Here is a 23491-nt window from a genome sequence, read left to right on the forward strand (position 1 = left end):
AGAGAGGCTGTTCAGTTGCTCAGACTGTGGGAAGGGATTTACTCAGTCATCCCACCTACAAGCACACAGGTCAGTTCACTCTGGGGAGAAGCCATTCACCTGCTCAAGCCTGAATTATACCTCTGAGTAGGCACTATGACGTAGCATACGCAGTAGCCCATGCATGTCATCTACACGGTTGTGATCATTTCTACTTGTGCGTTCGTGTGTCTACGTCGCTCTGTCAAAACGCTAGTTGGTGTTGGGGTTCTATTCCACTGTATTGAATTGACCCATGAGCAGTTGGGAACAATGGCGACTGCTGAGTTCATCTTGTTGGAGTTGGAGCAAATAGCTTTTGAACAAGAGTTACTTTTATTGAAATTACTGCAGCGCAGAAAAGAGAGAAGTTTTTCCATTTCTTTGTGCATTACGCAACAACCAAATCGATGTTTGTAGAAATTTCTTTCCACAAATTTGATGCCATTTTCAAGTCTTTATTGTTGGCCGACGAAGGGTCGTGCAAATGTACATATTTTCTGACTTCCTCACTTACCCTCTCCTCAATTTGTTCCACTTTCCAACTTCGAAGCAACAGGAAATGTGTAGGAGGAAACTGGCTGCTGCCAAGTAGACCAATCACAGTTCTTGCGGTCTGTGTCGCCACGACACATAGGTACATTTTTGGGAATGTGTGCGTTAGGCTACATTAGGCAAAAGACTCTCTTGGAGGCACTACATGGTGTCGCTTTCTGGCTTTGCTCCGTTCATTTTAAATTTACTTACCACCCCATTAATATCTTTATCAAAGTTTTTATAACACTTTTATATGTTTGAATTTGAATTTTAATCGACTGAAATGGCTTACAGAGAAAGAAAGGCATTAGCCGAAGGCAAGGGAACCGGCAGTGGAAATGGAAAGAAAGAAGATGTCTTTGAACAGCCTAAAATTTTCAACTTACTTTACCGGCTATCTCGAATCTTTTGGATGAAAAACTTGCTAAAAGGTTTACTACCTTGGAAGTATGGTTAAAGGAGAGCGAAGGTGGTTTGGCAACACTTGAAAAGAAGAACGAAAAACAGCAGCGACAAATTTCAGCACTTATTAAAGCTGAAAAACAGATAGATCACAAATTGAATTCTTTGGAAAAGAAATGAACTTTGACCACTCATACATTGGAGCAGAATAAAGTCAAGATTATTGATTTGGAGAGTCGAAGCCACAGACTGAGTTTGCGGATAATAGACTCAGTGAGGACGTTGAGAGCCGGGATCTTACTCAGTTTTTTCTCAATTCTCAATGGAGGTCTTTGGCTCGAAGGATTTTTCTTCTCTTCCTGCGCTCGACCGCGCACATCGGGCGCTGAAACCAAAACGATCAAAAGGGTTAAAACCGCGTCATGTAATTCTTCGATGTCACAATCTGAATACTAAGGAGCAATTCATTCGGATTGCTCGTCAGAAAGCAGTTACTGAGCATCAGAATCTTAAGTTTCGGGGAGTCTCAAGATGGCGCTCATGGAGTAAACCGCTTCTAGGCTTTGCTCCAAACCTTTTACGTCTTTTTAACCTACAAACACCCCTTAAAGGATCTTCTTATACTTATTCTAAAGGGGTCTAAACATGCAGAATTTTTCTTTTTAACTATTTGAATTATTCTCAACTTGCTGAAATGTCTAGAGCAAAAGAATGGAAACAGACGAAAGAACCGATAACTTTAGAAACAATTGTGAAGCTTATAGAAGGATCTTAAGTTTCATTTTGTTGAAGATTTTTGACCTGAGGTTATGCAAGAAAGATTGCATTTTAAAATGGTGATGTCAGAGTTATATCAGAGGAATCTTTGTCCAGCTTTGTTACATCCTTTTCACCTAAGGTTTGCTCTGCCCAATGAATCATTCAAATGGTTTAAATCCGTGGATGAAGCAAAACAATTTCTCGAAGATCTAAGCTTGAATGCGGATGTCTAATGTTTTGATGATCAACATTTAAGTTTGGATGTCTATGAAATTTACCGTTCCTTTATGTCTGTGTGTATCTGGTTTATTAGTTAACAACCAGCTTATAGATTTGGAACTTTGGAACTTTGCCCTTGGGTTGATTACAGTCGTACTGTGTTTTGACGTTCGGATGTTTATGATGTTTCCATATTAAAGTTTCTTTCTTTTTCCTTCATTGTTTTACTTTTTTTTATTTTTAATTGTTTGCTTTTGAAAATCATTAAGACTTTGATTTGCTGATTATTTCCTTTTTCTTGAAATATTATTAAGATTGTATTTTGTGTCATTCTTTAAGACCTTTTATTTTAAAATGGTCTGCCATTGGCTGTTTTTCTCTAACATCTGCTTGACATTCCTCTCATAATATTTTGACTATGGGTGGTTGTTTTTTTATTTTTTTGTAATTTGGAGATTTGCCCTCAAGGGAGACGGGGGTAGGGTGGTTCTTAGATAGTTGTCTGACTGTCTATTGGCCAGGTTTTCGGTCTTTGAGTTGGGGGGGGGGCGGTAAGGCTATTTTTAGTCTAGTATTTTTCTTTTGGGCTGAATTGACACTACAAACGTGTCTGTATTGTCGTAACTTCCGTTTCCTCTTTAAACTATTTTCCCTCTTCCTGATTCGTGAGTTTCCTATGCAATATGGTTAACCCTTTACATACTACATGGTTTATTTATGGAAAATGGATATTATTAATTGATTTTGTCATTATTAATTTTGTTTCATGTAATACGAACGGTTTGAATCATCCAATTAAATGGAAGAAGATTTTTAGAGTTTTTCATAGACTGAATGCTCAGATTATTTTTGCGCAGGAGACTCATGTGAGTAAGGAGGATAATCAGCGCTTCTTTAGGTTTTGGAAAGACCAGCAGTTTCACTCTAACTCATCGACTAAGGTGAAAGGTGTCTCTTTTTTTTATAGACTCCTAGATTTCATTTGTTCACTATGATATAATTTCAGACCAATTTGATAGACTTCTATAAACACCGGTTAACTTTATGGCAATAAATTAGTTTTGGTTAATATTTATGCACTAAATACTGACTATCCTGAATTCTTTAAGCACTTTTTTGCATTTCTTCCCAATTTAAATGAATATATGGTAATAATGGGTGGAGATTTTAATTGTTGTCTGAAACGTATGATGGATAAGGCTGTGCCTAATCAGGTACTTACAAACAAATCTGCTATTTTTATTAATTCCTTCTTAGTTGACTCTGGAATTTTAGAAATTGGGAGGTTTTTACATCCTAATGAAAAACAGTTCTCTTTTTTCTCATGTATATCATAATTACTCTAGAATCCTTTACATCTTTATTGATTTTCGATTAGTTTCATTTGTCACTGCCTATGAATATGATACAATTGCCATTTCCGATCATGCACCTTTGAAATTATAAGTTTAGTTAACTGATGTAACCTTTGGTACCAAACAATAGCGGTTCAACTCTATTTTACTTCAGAGCTTAAATTTTATTAATTTCATTAAAGGACAGATTACCTTTTTCTTTTCAACTACCTCAACGGGAGAAATTTTTCAGTGGGATATCACGCGATGCCTTTAAAACATATATCCGAGGGTAAATTATTTCACACTCTGCTGGATTGAAAAAAAACAAATTAATAATGAAATACGTACATTGGTTGATAAGATTAAAGAAATTGATAGAAAATATTCTATTACTCCCAATTTGGAGCTTTATAAAGAGAGAGTTGAACTTCAGATGCAACATGATTTGTTATTAACATCCCCGATTGAAAATCAGTTACTTAAAACTAAGAGTCATTTTATATATTTGGTGATAAATTGGGTAAATTATTGGCTAACCAATTAAAAACTGCTTTGGCGAAACTTCAGATTAATAGGGTTCTTAAACAGGATGGCACTTTGACGGTTGACCATGATGAAATTAACAATTTTTTTTCAAGAATTTTATACCAATTTATACCAATCAGAATTTCCTGATGATTCTACCATAATGCATGATTTTTTAAGGAAATTAAATATTCTGAAATTATCAGTTGATGAACATTTAGTATTAGACACACCCATTACTGAAGAGGAAATAAAGAATGCAATTTATTCAATGAATTCTGGTAAAGCACCTGGTCTGGATGAGTATACAGCTGAATTTTTAAAATCTTTTTCCGATTTACTTTCTCGCTGGTTAGGTAAAATTTTTATAGATGCTTTATTTGTACGTAAGTTACCAGAAACAATTTATGAAGCATCTATTTATTTAATTCCTAAAAGTGGTGAAGATCTCACTGAATGTGCATCAGACAGACCTATATCTTTGTGAATGTTGAATCTAAAATCCTTTCTCAAATATTAGCAATTAGATTGGTGAAGATATTGCCACAAATTGTCTCCAAGCATCAGACAGGATTTATTAAAAATCATTATACACATTTTAATGTTTGGAGGTTAATGAGCATTGTATACACTACTTTATCTAAGACACCAGAGTGTGTTATCTCGGTCGATGCCGAGAAGGCGTTTGATACATTTGAATGGGAATATTTTTTTAAAATACTTGAGAAATTTAATTTTAGCCCAAAATTTATATCTTGGATACAATTGATATAACATATACCTTTGGCGTCTGTTTCACTAATAATCAGAGATCCCCTTTCTTTAGGCTTTTCCAAGGTACTAGACAAGGCTGCCCTTTGAGCCCCTTACTAACAGATATTGGCCTGGAGCCCTTGGCAATTGCTATTCGTGATTCACCCAATATATTTGCTGTTACTCATGGGAATGGGACACGTAAAGTATCACTATATGCAGATGACCTGTCGCTATATATTTCTAATCCAGAAAAATCCATTCCTGCAATAATAACACAACTTGCTCAGTTTAGTAGTTTTTCTGCTTATAAACTGAATCTTAATAAAAGTGTGCTTTATCCATTAAATATGCAAGTCTCAATGTATAGACAGTCATCATTTAGATTGGTTGCTGATTATTTTATTTATTTGGGTGTAAAAATTACTAAGAAGCACAACTATGTATTTAAAGTTAATGTTTACCCTTAATTGATCATGTTAAACAATTGTTTACTAAATGGTTCCCATTGTCCTTATCCTTGATTGGTTACATTAATGCTATTAAGATGATTATTTTACCTAAATTTCTGTATCTATTTTATGCAGTATCAGTTTTTATCCCTAAATCTTTCTTTTTGATATTATTGATTCTAAAATTTCTTCATATATACGGCAGAATAGAAATTCCTGCTTAAGGAAGAAATATTTACAGAAGTCAAAAAAGGAAGGCGGAACCTAGATTTTACTATCGGGCAATTAATATTCGATATTTAACGTTTTGGACACAAGAGTTGGATGAAACTCAGTGTCCAGGATGGATGAACCTCGAGTGTGAGTCTGTACAGGAGTTTTCATTGGCTTCTAATTTAGGGGCTTTTCTCCCCTTTGCACTTACTAAATTGAATAAACAAATGGTAAATCCAATAATTAAACGTACAATAGGAATATGGTTTCAATTTTGTAAATTTTCTGGACTGAATAAATATATACTGTCAAGTTCTATTAAATCTTTTTTTTCTTTCAACCATTTAAATTGATCAAGCTTTTCTTTTATGGAAAACAAAGGGAAAATTATGTTTTCGTGACTTATTTATGGATGATTGTTTTATGTCTTTTGAACAGTTTCCTAATAAATATAATTTGCCTGGATCACACTTTTTCAGATATTTACAGATTAGAAACTTTTTGAATGTTATTTTACCTTCTGTTCCGATATCGCATCAAATTGAAGTTACGGGAAAAAAAGTTCAAATCCATATCGGAAGAGTTTATTATCATTTATTTATGATTTAATTATGAAAATACGCTTAGATAATTCTGATAAAATTAAGAATGGGTGGGAAAGAGAACTTCGGATACCTTTACCTATACAGAAATGCGAGAAAATTCTTCAATTAGAAAATACCTCTTCAGTGTGTGTCAGACATGCCCTCATACAATTTAAGGTGGTTCATAGGGCTCATATGACCACGGGTAAGTTAGCTCATTTTTACTGCCATATAAATCCTGTCTGTGATAGATGTAATTCCGAGGTAGCTTCATTGAAACGTATATTCTGGTCTAGTCCTCTTCTAAAAATAATATTGGAAAGATATATTTGATATTATCTCAGTAGTTCTGCGTATTGATTTACAACTACATCCTATTACTGCAATATTTGGACTACCAGTGATAGACTCTAGTCAACTATCCTCATCAGCTTGTAGTCTAATTGCATTTGTTACATTAATAGCCAGAAGACCCATTTTACTTGAAAGATTCCAATCCCCCTGCTACATTGTAAAGGGTTTCCCAAGCCTTAGCATGTCTAAACTTGGGAAAAAATACGAGTGGTACTGTGGATCCTTCGGTTAAATTTGAAGAGACTCGCAGACCATTTATTCAATATATTCATATGATGTAAGTTGACCCTTTGAATCTTGTGTAATAAGGTTTTGTTCATTTATAGAGGAGCGGAGTTAATGACAAATAATAATTTCAGCCATTGTGATATGACAGCCCAATCGTTGTCTATTTGTTTTTATTTAGTTTAGTGTTTCTTTTTCTAGTTTAGGGTGTTTTCCCCTTATAGAATATCTTTTTCATGGTTAATTGCTATGAGATTGGGAGGGTAAACTATATTTGTCATTTGGAATTGGTGTTTTTACATGTTAACCGTTATTAATGTAATCCCGATCTCTTTATATCATTACTATTATTGCTCTGCTTATTAAATTTGAAACTTAATAAAAAGATTGAAAAAGAAAAGGAAATTGGCTGCTACCAGGTGGGCCAATCACAGTTCTTGTCGTCTGCGTCGCTGCGACGCGTAGTTACATTTTTAGGAATGTGCGCGTTAGGCTACCGCATACGGTACAGCCTAGGGTGCAGCGTTGGGTACGCGGCTACGTAGAGCCTACGGCGTAGCCTGGACGCAGAAGAATAATTCAGGCTTCAGTGTGTGGGAAGGGATTCACTTGGTCATCTCAACTACAGAGACACCAGCGAGTTCACACTGGGTAGAGACTGATCACCTGCGCAGACTTTAGGAGAGATTTTCACAGCCAAATCAACCAAAAGTGCATCATTGAGTTCACACTGTGGAGAGGTTGTTCATCTGCTGTGAATGAGGGAAGCGATCCACTCAGTCATCTAACCTTACGTATCTTTCACTTCAGCTGGCAGTTTAATATACGGGCTGATAGCTCCCAGCCCGGCCAAACTTAAGAAATCTCATTTGGGTGAATGCTGTGTGATGTGTCCCATGTTACAGATCAGTACCCTGAAATTACAAACGATACACAATATGCAATTAAACGATTGAGCTCTATAATTCTGACTTTGACTATAGGGTTAGTAAAGAAAATGAAAAAAAAAAGAAAAAGGGCCCACTCTCTCCATTCATGTCTTCTCATCTCTCCCCAGCAAAAAACCGTGAAAATCTCTCTTCCAGACTCACAAAAAAGAATATTTCTTTCATTGCACAGCCCCACTCTCGAAAGCCCTATTTCCTCTAGTCGTAACCTAAACATTGCTGCTACAGAGAAACCATTACCTCAGCAGCGAAACATTACAGAGAGGCCGTTACTTTAGCAGTGAAACCTTACAGCGTGTTACACTTACCACACACTACCGGGTTCACACAGGGGAGAAAGTTTCAATGAGCTGCATGCTGAATATTTATCCATCAGTGTTGCTGAATGCAATTTCGAGAGTGACTGTCGGTGCTGACCTCTGCAATTATTGGTGCTGCTCACCACACCTAGTTCTGCACCCTGGTCACTGGGCATGGGAGGAGTTTCTTCTGCTGCACATTCACCTTTAATGGGCCTAGATCTGTGACAAATAAATCAGTTCTATATTAAACGCTGTCTCCGGTACTTAGTGAATTTATAACACAACTAGTGTACAGCAGAGAGTCAACTCAGGCCGGCTGGACCCTGCTTGTGATTCTGTTCCACAACAGATCTTTCAAATCCTCCCCTGTTGTTCACCTCTCACTGTCCCTGTGAATGAGTTCCAAATAGTCACCACTCTGTGGGCGAAGAGGTTTCCCTTGAATTCTCTGCAGAGCGAAGAAGTCGAGCTGACTGTAGTTCTGTCTGAGATGTTCTTCGCTCCTCAAATCTCTATGCATCACAAAGAGGAAGTAGGATTCTAAAGCTAAGGTGACAAAACCGTGGCTGATAAGAGAAACCAAAGAAAACATCAAAACCAAAGAGAGGGCATAGAGCAAAAATTACTAGTATGTAGGAGGATTGGGAAGATTTTAAAAACCCACAGAATGCAACTAAAATAATTAAGAAGGAAAAGATGGAACACTTAAGTGAGCTAGCCGGTAATATTAAAGAGGGTACCAAATGTTTCTTCAGGTAATTATAGTGTAAAAGAAAGGCGTAAGCGGATATCGAACCACTGAAAAATGATGATGGAGAGGTAGTAATGGGCTGGGGGTGCAAGGTGATGGCAGATGAACTGAATAAGTATTGTACATCACTCTTATCTCTCGAAGACCCCGGCAGGAATATGGAAGTACCAGATGTCAGTGGTCAGAATGTGTGAAGTTACGTTACTCGGGAGAAGGTTCTTGGGAAACAGAGATGGTCTGAAGGTAAATAGGTTACCTGTACCAGATGGTATACACCCCAGAGATCTGAAAGAGGTGGCTGAAGAGATGTGGAGGCATTAGCAATGATTTTTCGAGAATCGTTAAGCAAATAAAATCCTAAGTTTTTTTTTCCTTCACTACTTCCACTCTCGCGGTTTCACCCATCACCGACCACTTCTTCTACCCTTTTCACCCCCACACTTCTTCCTCTGACGTCTCATCTTTCTCCCCCCAGTCCTGATGAAGGGTCTGGGCCCGAAACGTCGACTGTTTACTATTTCCCATATATGCTGCCTGACCTCCTAGGTTCCTCCAGCATTTTGTGTTTGTGTTGCTTGGATTCCCAGCATCCACAGAACTTTGCAGTTGATACAGATAAGAGACAGATAGTTTAGAGCAAACCTGCAGTCTGCAAAATGACTTCGATAGCTTTGGAAAACGGGCAACGAAGACGTGGATGAAATGTACGGAAATGTACAGTGTATGCAAATGTACGGTCATGTACAATTGTGGAAGGAATAAGGGCGTTGAGAAAAAATAAATAAATGGGAGAAAATTCAAAAATCAGAGGTGCATAGGTACTTGGGCGTCCTTGAGCAGGAGTCCCTAAAGGTTTGCTTGCAGATTGAGTTGATGAAGGATGACAACTGTAATGTTAGCATATAAGAATAAGGATGTGACACTGTGGCTTTAAAACGCATTGGTCAGATTGCTCTTGGTGTATTGTGAACAGTTTACAACCTGCGAAAACGGATGTGCTCGTATTGGAGAGGGTCCGGAGAAGGTTCATGAGCAACGAAAGGGCTAACGTATGAGGAGCGTTAGACGGCTTTGACCCTGTACTCGCTGGTCTGGAAGAAAGAGAGGGGATCTCATTGAAACCTATTAAATATTGAAAGGCCTCGACAAAGTGGCTATGAAGAAGATGCACCCTGTACTGTGTGAGTCCGGGACCAGAGGCCACGGCCTCAATATACAGGGCATCCACTGACAGCAGAGTTGAGGAGGGATTTCTTTAGTCAGGGAGTGGTAAATCTTTAGAATTTATTGCCACGGACGGAGCAGACGCCAAGTCACTGAGTGTATTTTTAATGGATGTTCAAAGATCATGGGGAGAATGCAGGAGAATTGGGTTGAGATAGATAATCAAGTGGACACGAAAGAATGGCGGAGCAGATTCGATTGGCTGAGCAGCCTCTGTGTGAAATCTCATGCTTCATGGTCTGAAGAAGTGGCGAGTGAGGTTGCATTAGTGTTAGGGTATGGTCAGGGTATCCGCGCCTGGATTATTGTATTCAGTTTTGGTCGTTCTGCTACAGGAGAGAGGACGTTAAGCTGGAATGAGTGCATTGGAGATTTCCAGGAATGGTGCCGGTACTCGAGGGACTGAGTTCTGGAGACAGGTTTGGCAGGTTGGGATTTCACACCTTGAAGTGTAGGAGATTGAGGCTGACCTTGTGCAGGATTTCCAAACTATGAGTGTACAGAAATGGGGAATGTGTGCAGTCCTTTTCCCCACCTTTGTGGAATCAGCAACCAGAGGGCACCGGTTTAAGGTGAGAGGGGATTGATTTAACAGGGATCCCAGGGGAAAATTATTAACCTACTCTCCCTTCCGGTTCTTTGTTTAGCTAACACGATGAGTGCACTCTCAGGTTGGAGGAGCAACACCTCATATTACATCCGAGTAGTTTACAACCCGATGGCATGAACATCTTTTCTTTTCATCAACCCACACGCCCGTCTCCTCCATTCTGTCTCCCCACTTCTTTCTTCTCCACTGCTGATCGTCTCCCTCTGGTTCCTCTTTTACTTCTGTTTTCCCATTGTCAGCTCTCCCCGACGGTCCAAACGGGATTTGGACCAAAGATGACCGACTCTTCATCTGTTCACGCAGTTTCCATTGAATCCAGCAACACTGCGAATTATTGTTTGACACTTGAGCGAAAAACCTCGGATACTGAGTACAAATGAAAATCATTAACAAAATATTTTTAACTTAGTTGCACTATTGCAAAGCATCAGCACCATTCTGCAATTAAATATAATATATTCAATAAAAGTTAATTTGTCGTTTTTTTCCAAATTCCTACGTGATACATGTAGTCTGAAATTATATTTGTGTTAATCTTCAAGCAGTCTATCATAAACAAAAAAATTCTGAGAAAGCAACACTTTAAAAAAAATGTTGTCCAGTGAGATTATAGGACAGTTAGTCTGACCTCAGTGGTCAGGAATATGTTCGGATGTATTAAGGGTGAGTTTTTTGGGTACTGTAATTGGGGAGGATGATGAAGTAGGACAAAGTCAGCAGGATTCCTTTACAGGAAATAGTGTCTGACAAATCTCTTGGGATATTTTGAGGAAATAACGGGCAAGATAGATAAAGCAGAGGCAGTGGATGTTATTTGCTTGGATTGTCAGATGATCTTTATCAAGGTACCCCATGCAAGGCTGGTTGAGAGAGCAAGGAGGCATGGGATCCAAGAGGACGTTGCTTTGTGCATCCAGAACTGGCTTGCCCCAGAAGGCAAAGAGTGGTTATAGACGGGCCATATCCTGCATGGAGGTCGGTGACCAGTGGTGTGCCTCAGGTATCTGTTCTGGGACCCCTACTCTTCGTGATTTTTATAAATGACCTGGCTGAGGAAATGGAGGGATGGTTTATTAAGTTTGCAAATGACACAAATGTTGTGGGTGCTGTGGAAGGATGATAGAGGTCACAGTGGGACATTGACAGGATGCAAAACTATGCTGAGAAGTGGCAGATGGAGTTCAAGCCAGATGTGTGTGAGGTGGTTCATTTTTGGTAGGTCAAATATGATGGTAGAATATAGCATTAATGCTAAGACTCTTGACAGTGTGGAGAATCAAAGGGATGTTGGTGTCCGAGTCCATAGGACACTCAAAGCTGCAACGCAAGTTGACTCCGTGGTTAAGAAGGCGTACGGTGCATTGACCTTCATCAACCATTGGACTGAGTTGAAGAGCCATGACTTAATGTTGCAGCTATATAGGACCCTGATTAGATGCATTTTGGAATCCTGTGCGCAGTCCTGGTCGCCTCACTACAGGAAGGACGTGGAAGCCATAGAAATGTTACTGAAGTGATTTACAACGATGTTGCCTGGATTGGGGAGAATTCCTTATGAGAAGAAGCTGAATGAACTCGGCCTTTCCTTCTTGGAGTGACGGTGGATCAGAGATGACCTGATAGATGTGTATAAGATGATGAGAGGCAACGAACATGTGGATTGTCAGAGGCTTTTTCCCCAGGGCTGAAATGACTGCACGAGAGGGCACAGTTTAAATGTGCTTGGAAGTAGGTACAGAGGAGATGTCGGGGTAAGATTTTTATGCAGAGAGTGGTGAGTGTGTGGAATGGGCTGCCGGCGGTGGTGGTGGAGGCCGGAATGATAGGGCCTTTTAAGAGACTCCTGGATAGGTACATGGAGCTCAGAAAAATAGAGGGCTATGGGTAAGCCTAGGTATTTCTAAGGTAAGGACATGTTTGGCACAGCTTTGTGCGACGAAGGGCTTATATTGTGCTGCAAGATTTTCATGTTTCTATGTTTCCAAGTTGCTGCATGTGAGGCTGCTTAACAAGATGACAGCTCATGGAATTACAGGAAAGATACGTGTTTGGATCGAAGATTGGCTGACTGACAAGGGAGAAAGAGTCAGAATAATGTGGACATTTCTGTTTTGCTGTCGGTATCTCATGGTGTTCTGTAGGGGCCAGTATTGAGACCGCATCGTTTCATATTAAATCTGAATGATACGGATAACGGAATTGATACCTTGGTGACGAACATTGCAGTTGATACAAGGATACGTACGGGGCAGGTAGTTTCGAGAGAAGTGGGAGTCTGCAGAAGGACTTCGATAGGTTTGCAGAACAGGCAATGAAGTGGCGGATGTAACACAGTGTATGCAAGGGAACGGTCATGTACAATTTGTAGAAGGAATAGGGGCGTAGAAAAAAATAAATGGGAGAAAATTCAAAAATCAGAGGTGCATAGGTACTTGGGAGTCCTTGAGCAGGAGCCCCTAAAGGTTTGCTTGCAGATTGTGTTGATGAAGGATGACAACTGTAATGTTAGCATATAAGAACAAGGATGTGACACTGTAGCTTTGTAACTCATTGGTCAGATCGCTCTTGGTGTATTGTGAGCAGTTTCGGACCTGTTATCTGAGAAAATGATACTCTCGTATTGGAGCTGGTCCGGAGAACGTTCACGAGGGTGATTCCAGGAAGGAAATGGTTAAGTATGAGGAGCATTAGACGACTTTGACCCTGTACTCGCTGGTCTGGAAGAAAGAGAGGGGATTTTACTGAAACCTATTAAATATTGAAAGGCCTCGACAGAGTGGCTGTGAAGAAGATGCACCCTGTACTGTGTGAGTCTGGGACCAGAGGACAGCCCTCAATGTGTAGGGCATCCACTGAGAGCAGAGATGAGGAGGAATTTTAATCTTTGGAATTCATTCCCATGAACGGAGTAGCGGCCAAGTCATTGAGTGTATTTTAAATGGATGTTCAAAGATTATGGGGAGAAGGCAGGAGAATGGGGTTGCGAGAGGTAATCAATTGTACTCGAAGGAATGGCGGAGCAGACTCGATTGGCTGAGCAGCCTCTGTCTGATATCTCATGGCTCATGGCCTGGAGAAGAGGGCAGTGAGGTTGCATTAGGATTAGGGTATTAGCGCCTGGATTATTGTATTCAGTTTTGGTCATTCTGCACAAAATGCTGGTGGAACACAGCAGGCCAGGCAGCATCTATAGGGAGAAGCACTGTCGACTTTTCGGGCCGAGACCCTTCGTCACTGACAGTGCTTCTCCCTGTAGATGCTGCCTGGCCTGCTGTGTTCCACCAGCATTTTGTGTGCATTGTTTGAATTTCCAGCATCTGCAGATTTCCTCGTGTTTGGTCATTCTGCTACAGGAGAGAGGACGTCAAGCTGGAATGAGTGCAGGGGAGATTTCCAGGAATGGTGCCGGTACTCGAGGGACTGAGTTCTGGAGAGAGGTTGGACAGGTTGGGATTTCACACCTTGAAGTGCAGGAGATTGAGGTGACCTTATGCGGGTGTTCCAAACTATGAGTGTACAGAAATGGGGAATGTGCGCAGTCCTTTTCCCCACTTTTGTGGAATCAACAACCAGAGGGCACCGGTTTAAGGTGAGAGAGGATTGATTTAATAGGGATCCCAGAGGGAAATTATTAATCCACTCTCCCTTCCGGTTCATTGTTTAACTAACACGATGAGTGCACTCTCAGGTTGGAGGAGCAACAAATCATATTACATCCGGGTAGTTTACACCTCAATGGCATGAACATCGATATCTTTAACTTCTACCTCTACCTATTTTTTTCATCAACCCACACGCCCGTCTCCTCCATGCTGTCTCCACACTTCTCTCTTCCCCACTGCGGATTGTCTCCCTCTGGTTCCGCTTTTACTTTTTTTCCCCCATTATCCACTCTCCTCTCCTATCAGATTCCTTTTTTTTCAGCCCTTTGCATTTTCCACCTACCACCTCACAGCGTCTCACTTCATCTCCCACCTCCCCCACCCACTCACCTTCACTCTTATCTGGCTTCACCGATCATCTACCAGCTTGGACTCTTTCCACTCCCCGCACCATCTTATTCCGGCTTCTCCCCACTTCCAGTCCTGATGAAGGGTCTCGGCATGAAATCTCTGTTTTGCTCTATCCCCTCTATAGAAGCTACCTGACCTCCTGACTTCCTCCAACATGTTGTGTCTGTTACTCTGCATCTCCAACATCTGCAGAACCTCATCGGGACAGAGTGCAGAATGCAGAGACTACATCGGGTCTCACTAATGTCGAAGAGGCCACACCTGTGAAACTGGAAACAGTAGATGATCCCAACAGGCACGATATTGAAAAGTTGCCTCATATGGAAGGACAGTTTGGGACCCTGTCTTGTGGCGAGGAGAGAGGTTATGGGCAGGTCTGGCACTTCATCCACTTGCAGTTGGCTTCCAGCCCCCTGCACCCCTCCTTATCGCTGTAAACCTCTCCCTTTTGTTGACAACACTGCCACTTGGTGGTGATTTGCCACAATAACAGGACCCCCTGATTTGTGGACTCCATTGTCACCAGGTGGCGCTCTGCCGCAATAACGCTGAGAGACAGAAATGTGACGCTGCAGCTGCTGAAATGTTTATTCAAGATTTAGGGTTGATTAATTCCATTTCCAGCAGACACGTGTAAATGAGGTCGAAATAATTATTACTCCGGCTCCAATGCAACACAACAACACGATAGTGAAAACATATATATATGTTTTATATACCGTGCACGGTTTGATTGTATGTTCATAAAGTGAATAAAAACGGGGTGGGTGAGGAAGGATACCTATGGTCCACACGGTCGGGGTGTTGAGTTTATCAGGAGACAAAGACTGCAGTGACAAGGGGTTTGGTGTAAGACCCCGCTGGCAATTCTGGTGTTGTGACCCGAATCGAGACAAACACCACGCTGCCCACTCCACCAACAACACGGCAGAGCCGGACACATAACAGGGGACTTTACATCCCACAACACTGGATTCAGTGATGAAACCCGTGATTAATATTGTTGTCCCACCGAAATCATAAGGAACGCCCATTAAAGTGTTTTTAAATGCGAGCGCCCACCCACACGTGACGTCAACAGCTCCGCTCCTACGAGCCTGACGTCACATATCGGCTCCCCACACCGGGATTTGCCCTCATGTGCGCGTTGTCATAAGTCACCCACGCGCTGCTGTGCTCGAGCTTTATCGGTTTAACTGCGGAGCTACTAATCGCATGAACCAGCGCTGAAGAGCAGAGCATCAGGAGCATGAACCAGCGCTGACAGGCTACGCTACAGGAGCTGCGCTATTGCCGTTGGTACGCAGGAATGTCAATCACTGGTTACACCCAATAGCGGAAGCGGCCAGCGGAGAGGGCGTTACCCCGCTGAGTTCGTCTCTCGCTGCGGAGCTGGACTCTCGTCAGAGCGGAACAAATCTCAAAGTAAATGTCCGCTTTCTGATTTATTTACATTTCCATCCGAGGGAAGTTGGGGGCGTTTGTGAAGCGTCTCCTGCGGCCGGAGTCTGATGTATCGCTGAGAGGTAGGAGGAGACCGCTCGGCCCGTCGGTTTGATGCCGGCTCCCCGGAGAGGGAGAGAGGGGATTTTATTGAAAGGATGAAGATGATGAGAGAGGGGGCGGACAGGATGTTTGTCCCGGTGGGGACAGGAGGGGCTCATCTGTGGAAATGTCTGAGCCCACGGTGGTGTCGAGCAGAGGGATTCACCACATTGGGGGCAAACACCGGCAGACTGTTGCCCTGCAAGCGGGGCCAATGGTCCGGGCAAAGTGACAATTATTTGTGCTTTGTTGAGATTGTACCTGGAATATGGTGTAAAATCCCGCTCCCCATACTAACACGGGTTATACAGACCAAAGAACAAACTGCTGGAGGAACTCAGTGTGTCGGGCAGCATCTGTGGAGGGAAATGGACCGTCAACATTTCGGGACGAGACCCTCCCTCTGGACTGAGAGTGGACGGGAAATAGTCAGAGAAAGGAGGTGAAGGGTCGGATGGGGCAAGAGCTGGGGAGTGAGAGGTGGATCCAGGTGAGGGGGGAGGTGGGAAGGTGGAAGTCGTGACAGGGGTGGGAGGTGAGTGGTTGGGGCAACACGGGGCTGCAGAAGATGGAAATTATTTCCATAGAGAATTAACAAGGAGGTTAGAGAGTATTTGTTACAGACAGTGCAATGAAGATTCACCAGACTGATCCCTGGAGTGGTCTGTCATCATATAGATCAAATGTGAAAACCCTTTCATTTAGAGAATCAAGGACTGAGAGTTGAACACATTGAAATGCCCAACATCATTAACGGCTGAACCAGGGATCCCAGTCTCTGAGAAAGTGGGTGGACGGTCCGGGACTGAGATGAGGGGAAATGTTTTCACTCCGAGGGTGGTAAGTGTCTGTAAATCCCCACCACAGAGGGCAGTGATTCTACCTAGAGATTCTGCACCTTCCAACCCTATACAACATCTTTATAATGAGTTTATTTAATATTTTACCAAAGGAGCTACACAACCCTACTACCGGCTCGTTATTTCAAGAAACATATAAGTATCTGGGAAACGAGAGGACCTGCAGATGCTAGAAATGGAGAGAACTACACACAAAGTGCCGGAGGAGGTCAGCATGTCAGGCAGCATCTATGGATGGAAATGAACATTTCGGGCCAAGACCCTTCTTTGGGACTCTTGATACCCACGTATCTGGAATATCAGACAATAGAAAATAGTACAAAATTGAGAAAACCTTTGACAAAATTTAGTTCAAGGCTTAAAAAAAATGCCAAACAGTGCTCAATTGGTAACAAACACAACAAATGCAATAAACACCTTCATCAATACTGACATTGACTTTTTTTAAAAATGAAAATATCTTGGTCCCATTCCAATCAGTAAAATTTACAAAGATAAATAAGAACTGAAATGACAACTTTAGAAAAGACAATTTACACTAAGACCCACTTAGTTTAACACTATCTTGGACAGAAGGAGGGAGAGGAGTAACACATTAAAAAAAATCACACAACAATCAGATAAAACTTCTGTATATTTTTAATCAGAAATGAACAGGATTCAGCACTCCATGTGTGTATATGCAATCGTGATGAGAAATACAGACCAGAACACGTACATGAGAGGCCAACTCAGAAAAATGAATCATCACTCTGGAAGAAAACATTAACCAGTGGAATGAGTATGACCCTCCATGGGAGACATCCCAACTATCTGAGCAGATGAGATGGTGACAAGGAAGCACCGAGCACCCGACTGAGAGTTGGACACCTCTTCCCAGAAACAGAGGGGTTCCTTGCAGAAATACAGGACAAGGTGTTTAACAAAAAGAAAAAAATCTGAAATAGATGCAATACAAGCAAATAAGACACTAAATGCAGAAAATGCCAAGAAAAACCAGAGACAAATCAACACATTCCAGGATCCTGCAGCAGTTGAACTCAATCTGATTACTTATGCAGGTACAAGCAAGTGGCAAATGTCATTCACCAAAATCTTGCTTTAAAATACAAACGGATGAATGACCATGGTAACTTCATTAAGGCACCATAAATTCAAGCCTGATTCAGTTAAAGACATAATCTCACAATTTATGATAATAAATACATTATTACAGATAGGATAATCTCAAATAACCATTCAGATATAATAATACAGGATAAACAAGCAGGAATAACTCCCTCAACAGGTATAACCATTCTCAACACACACATGTGCCTCGACCAATGGGCCTCTCACAACAGGCATTGTTCATCAGTCAGATAACCAAGTTATTTTGTCTGCCAAATAGCGTCCAAATGTTGCTACTCTGTCATTTGTTGCCACGCCCCACTGTTGATTCCTTTTTCTTCATCATACGTTCTTACCCCGTCCATCGCCCAGTCTCAAACTCTGCCCTGTGCAGACCCACCTCTGGTTTCTGACCCTGCTCCGTGGAACATCCAACTTATGGTTTCCAATTCCAATTTCAGTCTTTAGAGGACAGCGGTGTTTCCAACAACCCTTTAGAAGCAGGGAAAATGAGTCATAATGTGGAAATAAGTTGTGATTGAGGAGGTTAACGAACAATGTCATTCTTCATCAACCCAGAGATTAGAACTGCAGTCATCTCGACTTCTTCAGTCTGCAGAGAATTCAAGGGAAACCTCTTCACCCACAGAGTGGTGACTGTTTGGAACCCATCACCACAGGGAGAGTGAGAGATGGACAACAGGGGAGGATTTAAATGGACGGATGTGGAACAGATTCACTGGCCGGGTTCCGCAGGCCTGAGTACACCAGTTGTGTTATAAGTTCACTAAGTACCAAAGGCAGAGTTTAAAATAGAACTGGTTTATTTGTCTGAGATCCAGAATATTAAACTCCAGTTCCATTAAAGGTGAATGTGCAGCAGAAAAAACTCCTCCCATGCCCAGTGACCAGGGTGCAGAACTGGGTGCGGTCAGCAGCAGCAATTGTTGCAGAGTTCAGCACTTACACTTTCGAAATTGCATTCGGCAACAGTGATGGACAAATATCCAGCATGCAGCTTATTGAAACTTCCTCCCCAGTGTGAAACCGGTAGTGTGTTACAAGTGTAACACGCTGTAAGGTTTCACTGCTAATGTAATGGCCTCTCTGTAATGTTTCACTGCTGAGGTAGTGGTTTCCGTGAAGCAGCAATGTTTAGGATAAGACTAGAGATAACAGGGTTTTGGAGTGCGGGGCTATCCAATGACAGAAATGTTCTTTCTTGTGACTCTGGAAGAGAGAATTTCATGGCCTTTTGCTGGGGAGAGATGAGAAGACGTGAATGGAGAGAGTGGGCCCTTTTTCTTTTTTTTTTGATTTCTTTACTAACCCCATAATCAAAGTAAGAATTATAAATCTTAATAGTTTAATCACATATTATGTAGCATTTGTTATTTTAGGTGTCACACAGATGCAAACCTATAAAACTACCAGCAGCAATTGAACACACTTGGAGTCTGGTTTTGCAGTTAACAAACACTATTTAATTGGTAACTACTAATAATAGTGAACTTAAACCAGATAATCCAAGGGTTAGCAATGTTATGCATATATAGGTGTGAATACAGGTTTCTGCCGGTATCTGAAGGTAGAGTGTTCCTATGAAACCGTTTGTATACCGAAATGTCATTAAGTGAAGAAGCAATTACCATTAATCTAAATGGGAAAAGATTTTGGACGTTCCCGGACCCAAAGAATAACTCACCAAATCATACCAAATAGCACATAAAACCTAAAATAATACTAACCTATAATAAAAGTAGAATGATACAATAAATATGCACACTACATAAAGTAGAAATATTGAATGCACGGTGTAGTTTCACTTAAAACCGGGAAGATAGGGAAGTGAAATCGATTTGGAGAGGAAAAAAAGGCACGTGCACAGCTATGTACGTACACGCATGCACACACAACTGCCCGCACAAGGCTTCACGGTCATGGTAGTCTTTCTCGGGATAAACTCACGTATAAAGCAGGCATCATCTTTATCGTAAAAGCGAAAATCCTCTTTGGTCAGCAAAAACAGGTACTAATGTAGGTCTTCCGTAACAGTGAGCTGTCGTAAAGCGAGCGTCCAAAAAACGGGGGCCACCTGTATATAAAATCCAAAACCTAGGTGGTAAACGACATAGTCTTACGATGATGTGGTAGATTCAATTTAGTTCACAAGATTGGTGGGGGGCGGGAGGAGGGAGGGAGGGAAGGAGGGAGAGGGAGATGTAATCCAAGTAAACAGGTGTTGTCGACTTTTCCAATGCCCATCAAATCTTCCAAGTTAGCCAGACGGGACCAACTCAAGAGCACCTTCTTCAAGAGAAAGTCTACCAACCCAGGTAAGGGTTAGACTCACCGGTAGATTCCACAGGGTCGCTCTTACACGCACTAACAGCCACAGATCGATTCTTCTTTATTGATCCTCAAATCCCACCCTGCTAGAAAGTCCAACTAGCAGAAACTTTCATCACTAGCCTTCGTGCAACCGCGTGTCCTGCGAGAAAAGCAGTTACGTGTGTTTAAATACCGTTGTGCTGAACACCAGCTGTCCATCATGTAGCTCCGCCCCCTCTCTCTGTAAGAAGTCGCTTGCTTGTTCTGTGTCGGTAAAGGATCATTCTGACCTTACTTAACCACAGAGAGCATAAACATTAGCTGGTCACCATAGCAACCCTGCACTTCTGCAGAAATCCAACAGCGTGTCCAAAGTCAGTCTCGGTTCTCTTTGCATTTTAAAGAGACAGTCCATAGAAAGTATGAACCCCGGGGCAGATTACACAGGGGACACATCGCTCAGTATCCACCCAAACGAGATTCTTCAGTTTGGCCAGACTGGGGTGGGCGGGCTATAAACCCCTCTGTTAAGCTGCCAGCAGAACTGAGAGCTACATAAGATTAGATGACTGAGTTAATCGCTTCCTACATTCACAGCAGGTGAACGGCCTCTCCCCAGTGTGAACTCAATGATGCACACTGGTTGATTTGGCTGAGAGAATCTTTTCCCAAAGTCTGAGCAGATCGGTCTCTACCCAGTGTGAAGTCGCTGGTGTGCCTTTAGGATGGATGACTGAGTGAATCCTTTCCCACAGTTTGAGCAGGTGAACGGCCTCTCCCCAGTGTGAACTCGCTGATGTACCTTCAGATGGGATGACGAAGTGAATCCCTTCCCACAGTCTGAGCAGGTGAACGGCCTCTCTCCAGTGTGAACTCGCTGATGTACCTTCAGATGGGATGACGAAGCGAATCCCTTCCCACAGTCTGAGCAGGTGATTGGCCACTCTCCGGTGTGAACTCCCTGGTGTGCCTTCAGTTGAGATAACTGAGTGAATCCTTTCCCACAGTCTGAGCAGGTGAACGGCTTCTCTCCAGTGTGAATTCGCTGATGTACCTTCAGTTGAGATGACTGAGCGAATCCCTTCCCACAGTTTGAGCAGGTGAATGGCCTCTCTCTGGTGTGAACTCGCTGATGTACTTTAAGTTGAGGTAAATCAGTGAATCCCTTCCCGCAGACTGAGCAGGAGAACGGCCACTCTCCGGTGTGAACTGACCGGTGTTTCAGTAACTTATATGACAAAGTGAATCCTTTCCCACAGTCTGAGCAGGTGAATGGCCTCTCCCCAGTGTGAACTGACTGGTGTCTCAGTAAGTGAGCTGAAGAAGTGAATGCATTGCCACAGTCCGAGCACGTGAACGGCTTCTCCCCAGTGTGAACTTGTTGATGTACCTTCAGTAGAGATGATGAAGTGAATCCCTTCCCACAGTCCGAGCAGGTGAATGGCCTCTCCCCAGTGTGAATTCGCTGATGTACCTTCAGTTGAGATGACTGAGCGAATCCCTTCCCACAGTCTGAGCAGTTGAATGGCCTCTCTCCGGTGTGAACTCGCTGATGTATCTTCAGTCGAGATAATTCAGTGAATCGCTTCCCACAGTCTGAGCAGGTGAACGGCCACTCTCCGGTGTGAACTGACTGGTGTCTCAGTAACTGATATGATGATGTGAATCCCTTCCCGCATTCTGAGCAGGTGAATGGCCTCTCCCCAGTGTGAACTGACTGGTGTCTCAGTAACTTATATGCGGAAGTGAATCCCTTCCCGCAGGCTGAGCAGTTAAATGGCCTGTCCCCAGTGTGAACTGACTGGTGTCTCAGTAACTGAGATGACTGAGTGAATCCTTTCCCACAGTCTGAGCAGGTGAACGGCCGCTCCCGAGTGTGAACTCGCTGGTGAGCCATTAGGTTAGTTGACTGAGTGAATTCTTCCCCACAAATTCCACAGATGACCAGCCTCTGCCCAATGTAAACTGATTGGTGTGTCCAGAGGTGGGATGACAGACTGAATCCCTTCTCACACACAGAACAGGTTAATGGCCTTGTCCCAGTGTGAACTTGCTGATGTACCTTCAGTTGAGATGACCAAGTGCATCCATTCCCACTGTCTGAGCAGATGAATGGGCTCCCCCCATGTAAACTAACGGGCGTGCCATTGGGTCAGATGATCGAGTGAATCCCTCCCCACAGTCTGAGCAGGAAGGATGATCGACTGAATCCCTTGCTGCACTTCTTAAATATCTGGACAGAGACAACAAAACTGGCGTATTGTTTTCGAGATTCCCGTAGGCAAATTCCTTGTCATTTTTAACCTGTAAAAAGATTTACAAAATTCATCAATGGGTGCAGGGCATTTCTAATGAGATCGCTTGAGTTGTCAAGGTGTCAGCTGGCATCACACTGTTACAGTGAAGAGTTGGAAAGAGAAATCATGTTCTAACTGGGCACGGTGCTGGTATCTGGAATGACCATCAAATTCTCTGATGCTTTTCCTGTCTCTGTAAGAATGGGGCATTTCTGCTATCTCCGATCTGTGACCTGGCTCAGTTTGACTCTCTCCATTGGTATTATTCCCTGTTCCCACTGAGCTGCATGGGTTCCTGGCCCCACAGTAACTGAAACACTCTCACACAAGTAGCCTGCAATCCGTTCCATGCACCCACAACTCTCACTGTAAATAAAGTTACCCCTGACATTCCCTCCGTATCAACTTTCAAGCACCTTAAAAATATGCTCCCTCACGTTCGCCATTTCAGCACTGGGGAAAAAACCTCTGGCTATCCACACGATCAGTGTCCCTCATCATCCTATACATATGAAAAAGGCTCGAAACATAAACAAAGATATTATACATTTCTTTGAGGATTTGTTGGGAATAGACAACATTATGACAGTATAGATAGGGTACAGGTAAGCAGCTATTTCCACTGAGGATGGGTGCGATGACAACCATAGGTCATGGGTAAGTGGGGAAGTGAAAATTTCATGGGAACATTTGGAAAAGCTCTTTACTGAAATGGTCGTGAGAGTGTGGAATGAGATGCCAACACAAGTGGTGAATATGAGCTCGGTTTCACCACTTAAGAGAAGTTTGGATGGGAGCCTGGATGGTAGGGGTATGGAGGGTGATGGTCCCGATGCAGGTAGTTGCATTAGACAGTTTAAATGTTTGTTTGGCATTGACTGGATTGGGCAAATAGCCTGTTTCTGTACTGAACTTCTCCATGTTTCTGTGACAGAGAAGCTGGCCAAACTTGTTTGGAAGGGAAAAGGTTGGAGTGACAACGCAGCAGCAATGGCTGGAGTTTCTAGGAGAATTCAGGAGCTGAGTGATCGATACATCCCAAAGAAGTGGAAGCATTGTAAAGGCAGGAAGACATAACCGTGGCTGAAATGAGAAGCCAAAGCCAACATAAATGTCAAAGAGA

General features: G+C 42.4%; 1 protein-coding gene across 1 annotated transcript; it reads right to left on the reverse strand.

Moving 5' to 3' along the window:
- Window positions 1–18969: 18969 nt before the first annotated feature.
- Window positions 18970–22321, reverse strand: LOC140720868 (uncharacterized). The gene is made up of 2 exons (XM_073035716.1): window positions 20958–22321; window positions 18970–20873 (listed from the first exon to the last, which is right to left on the reverse strand). Exons 1-2 carry the CDS (start codon window positions 21966–21968, stop codon window positions 20763–20765), a joined length of 1122 nt encoding a protein of 373 aa, XP_072891817.1. The 5' UTR covers window positions 21969–22321; the 3' UTR covers window positions 18970–20762.
- Between the last annotated feature and the right edge of the window lie 1170 nt (window positions 22322–23491).

This window comes from Hemitrygon akajei, unplaced genomic scaffold (genome assembly GCF_048418815.1).
Source record: "Hemitrygon akajei unplaced genomic scaffold, sHemAka1.3 Scf000048, whole genome shotgun sequence".
In the NCBI taxonomy this organism is placed as follows: domain Eukaryota; kingdom Metazoa; phylum Chordata; class Chondrichthyes; order Myliobatiformes; family Dasyatidae; genus Hemitrygon; species Hemitrygon akajei.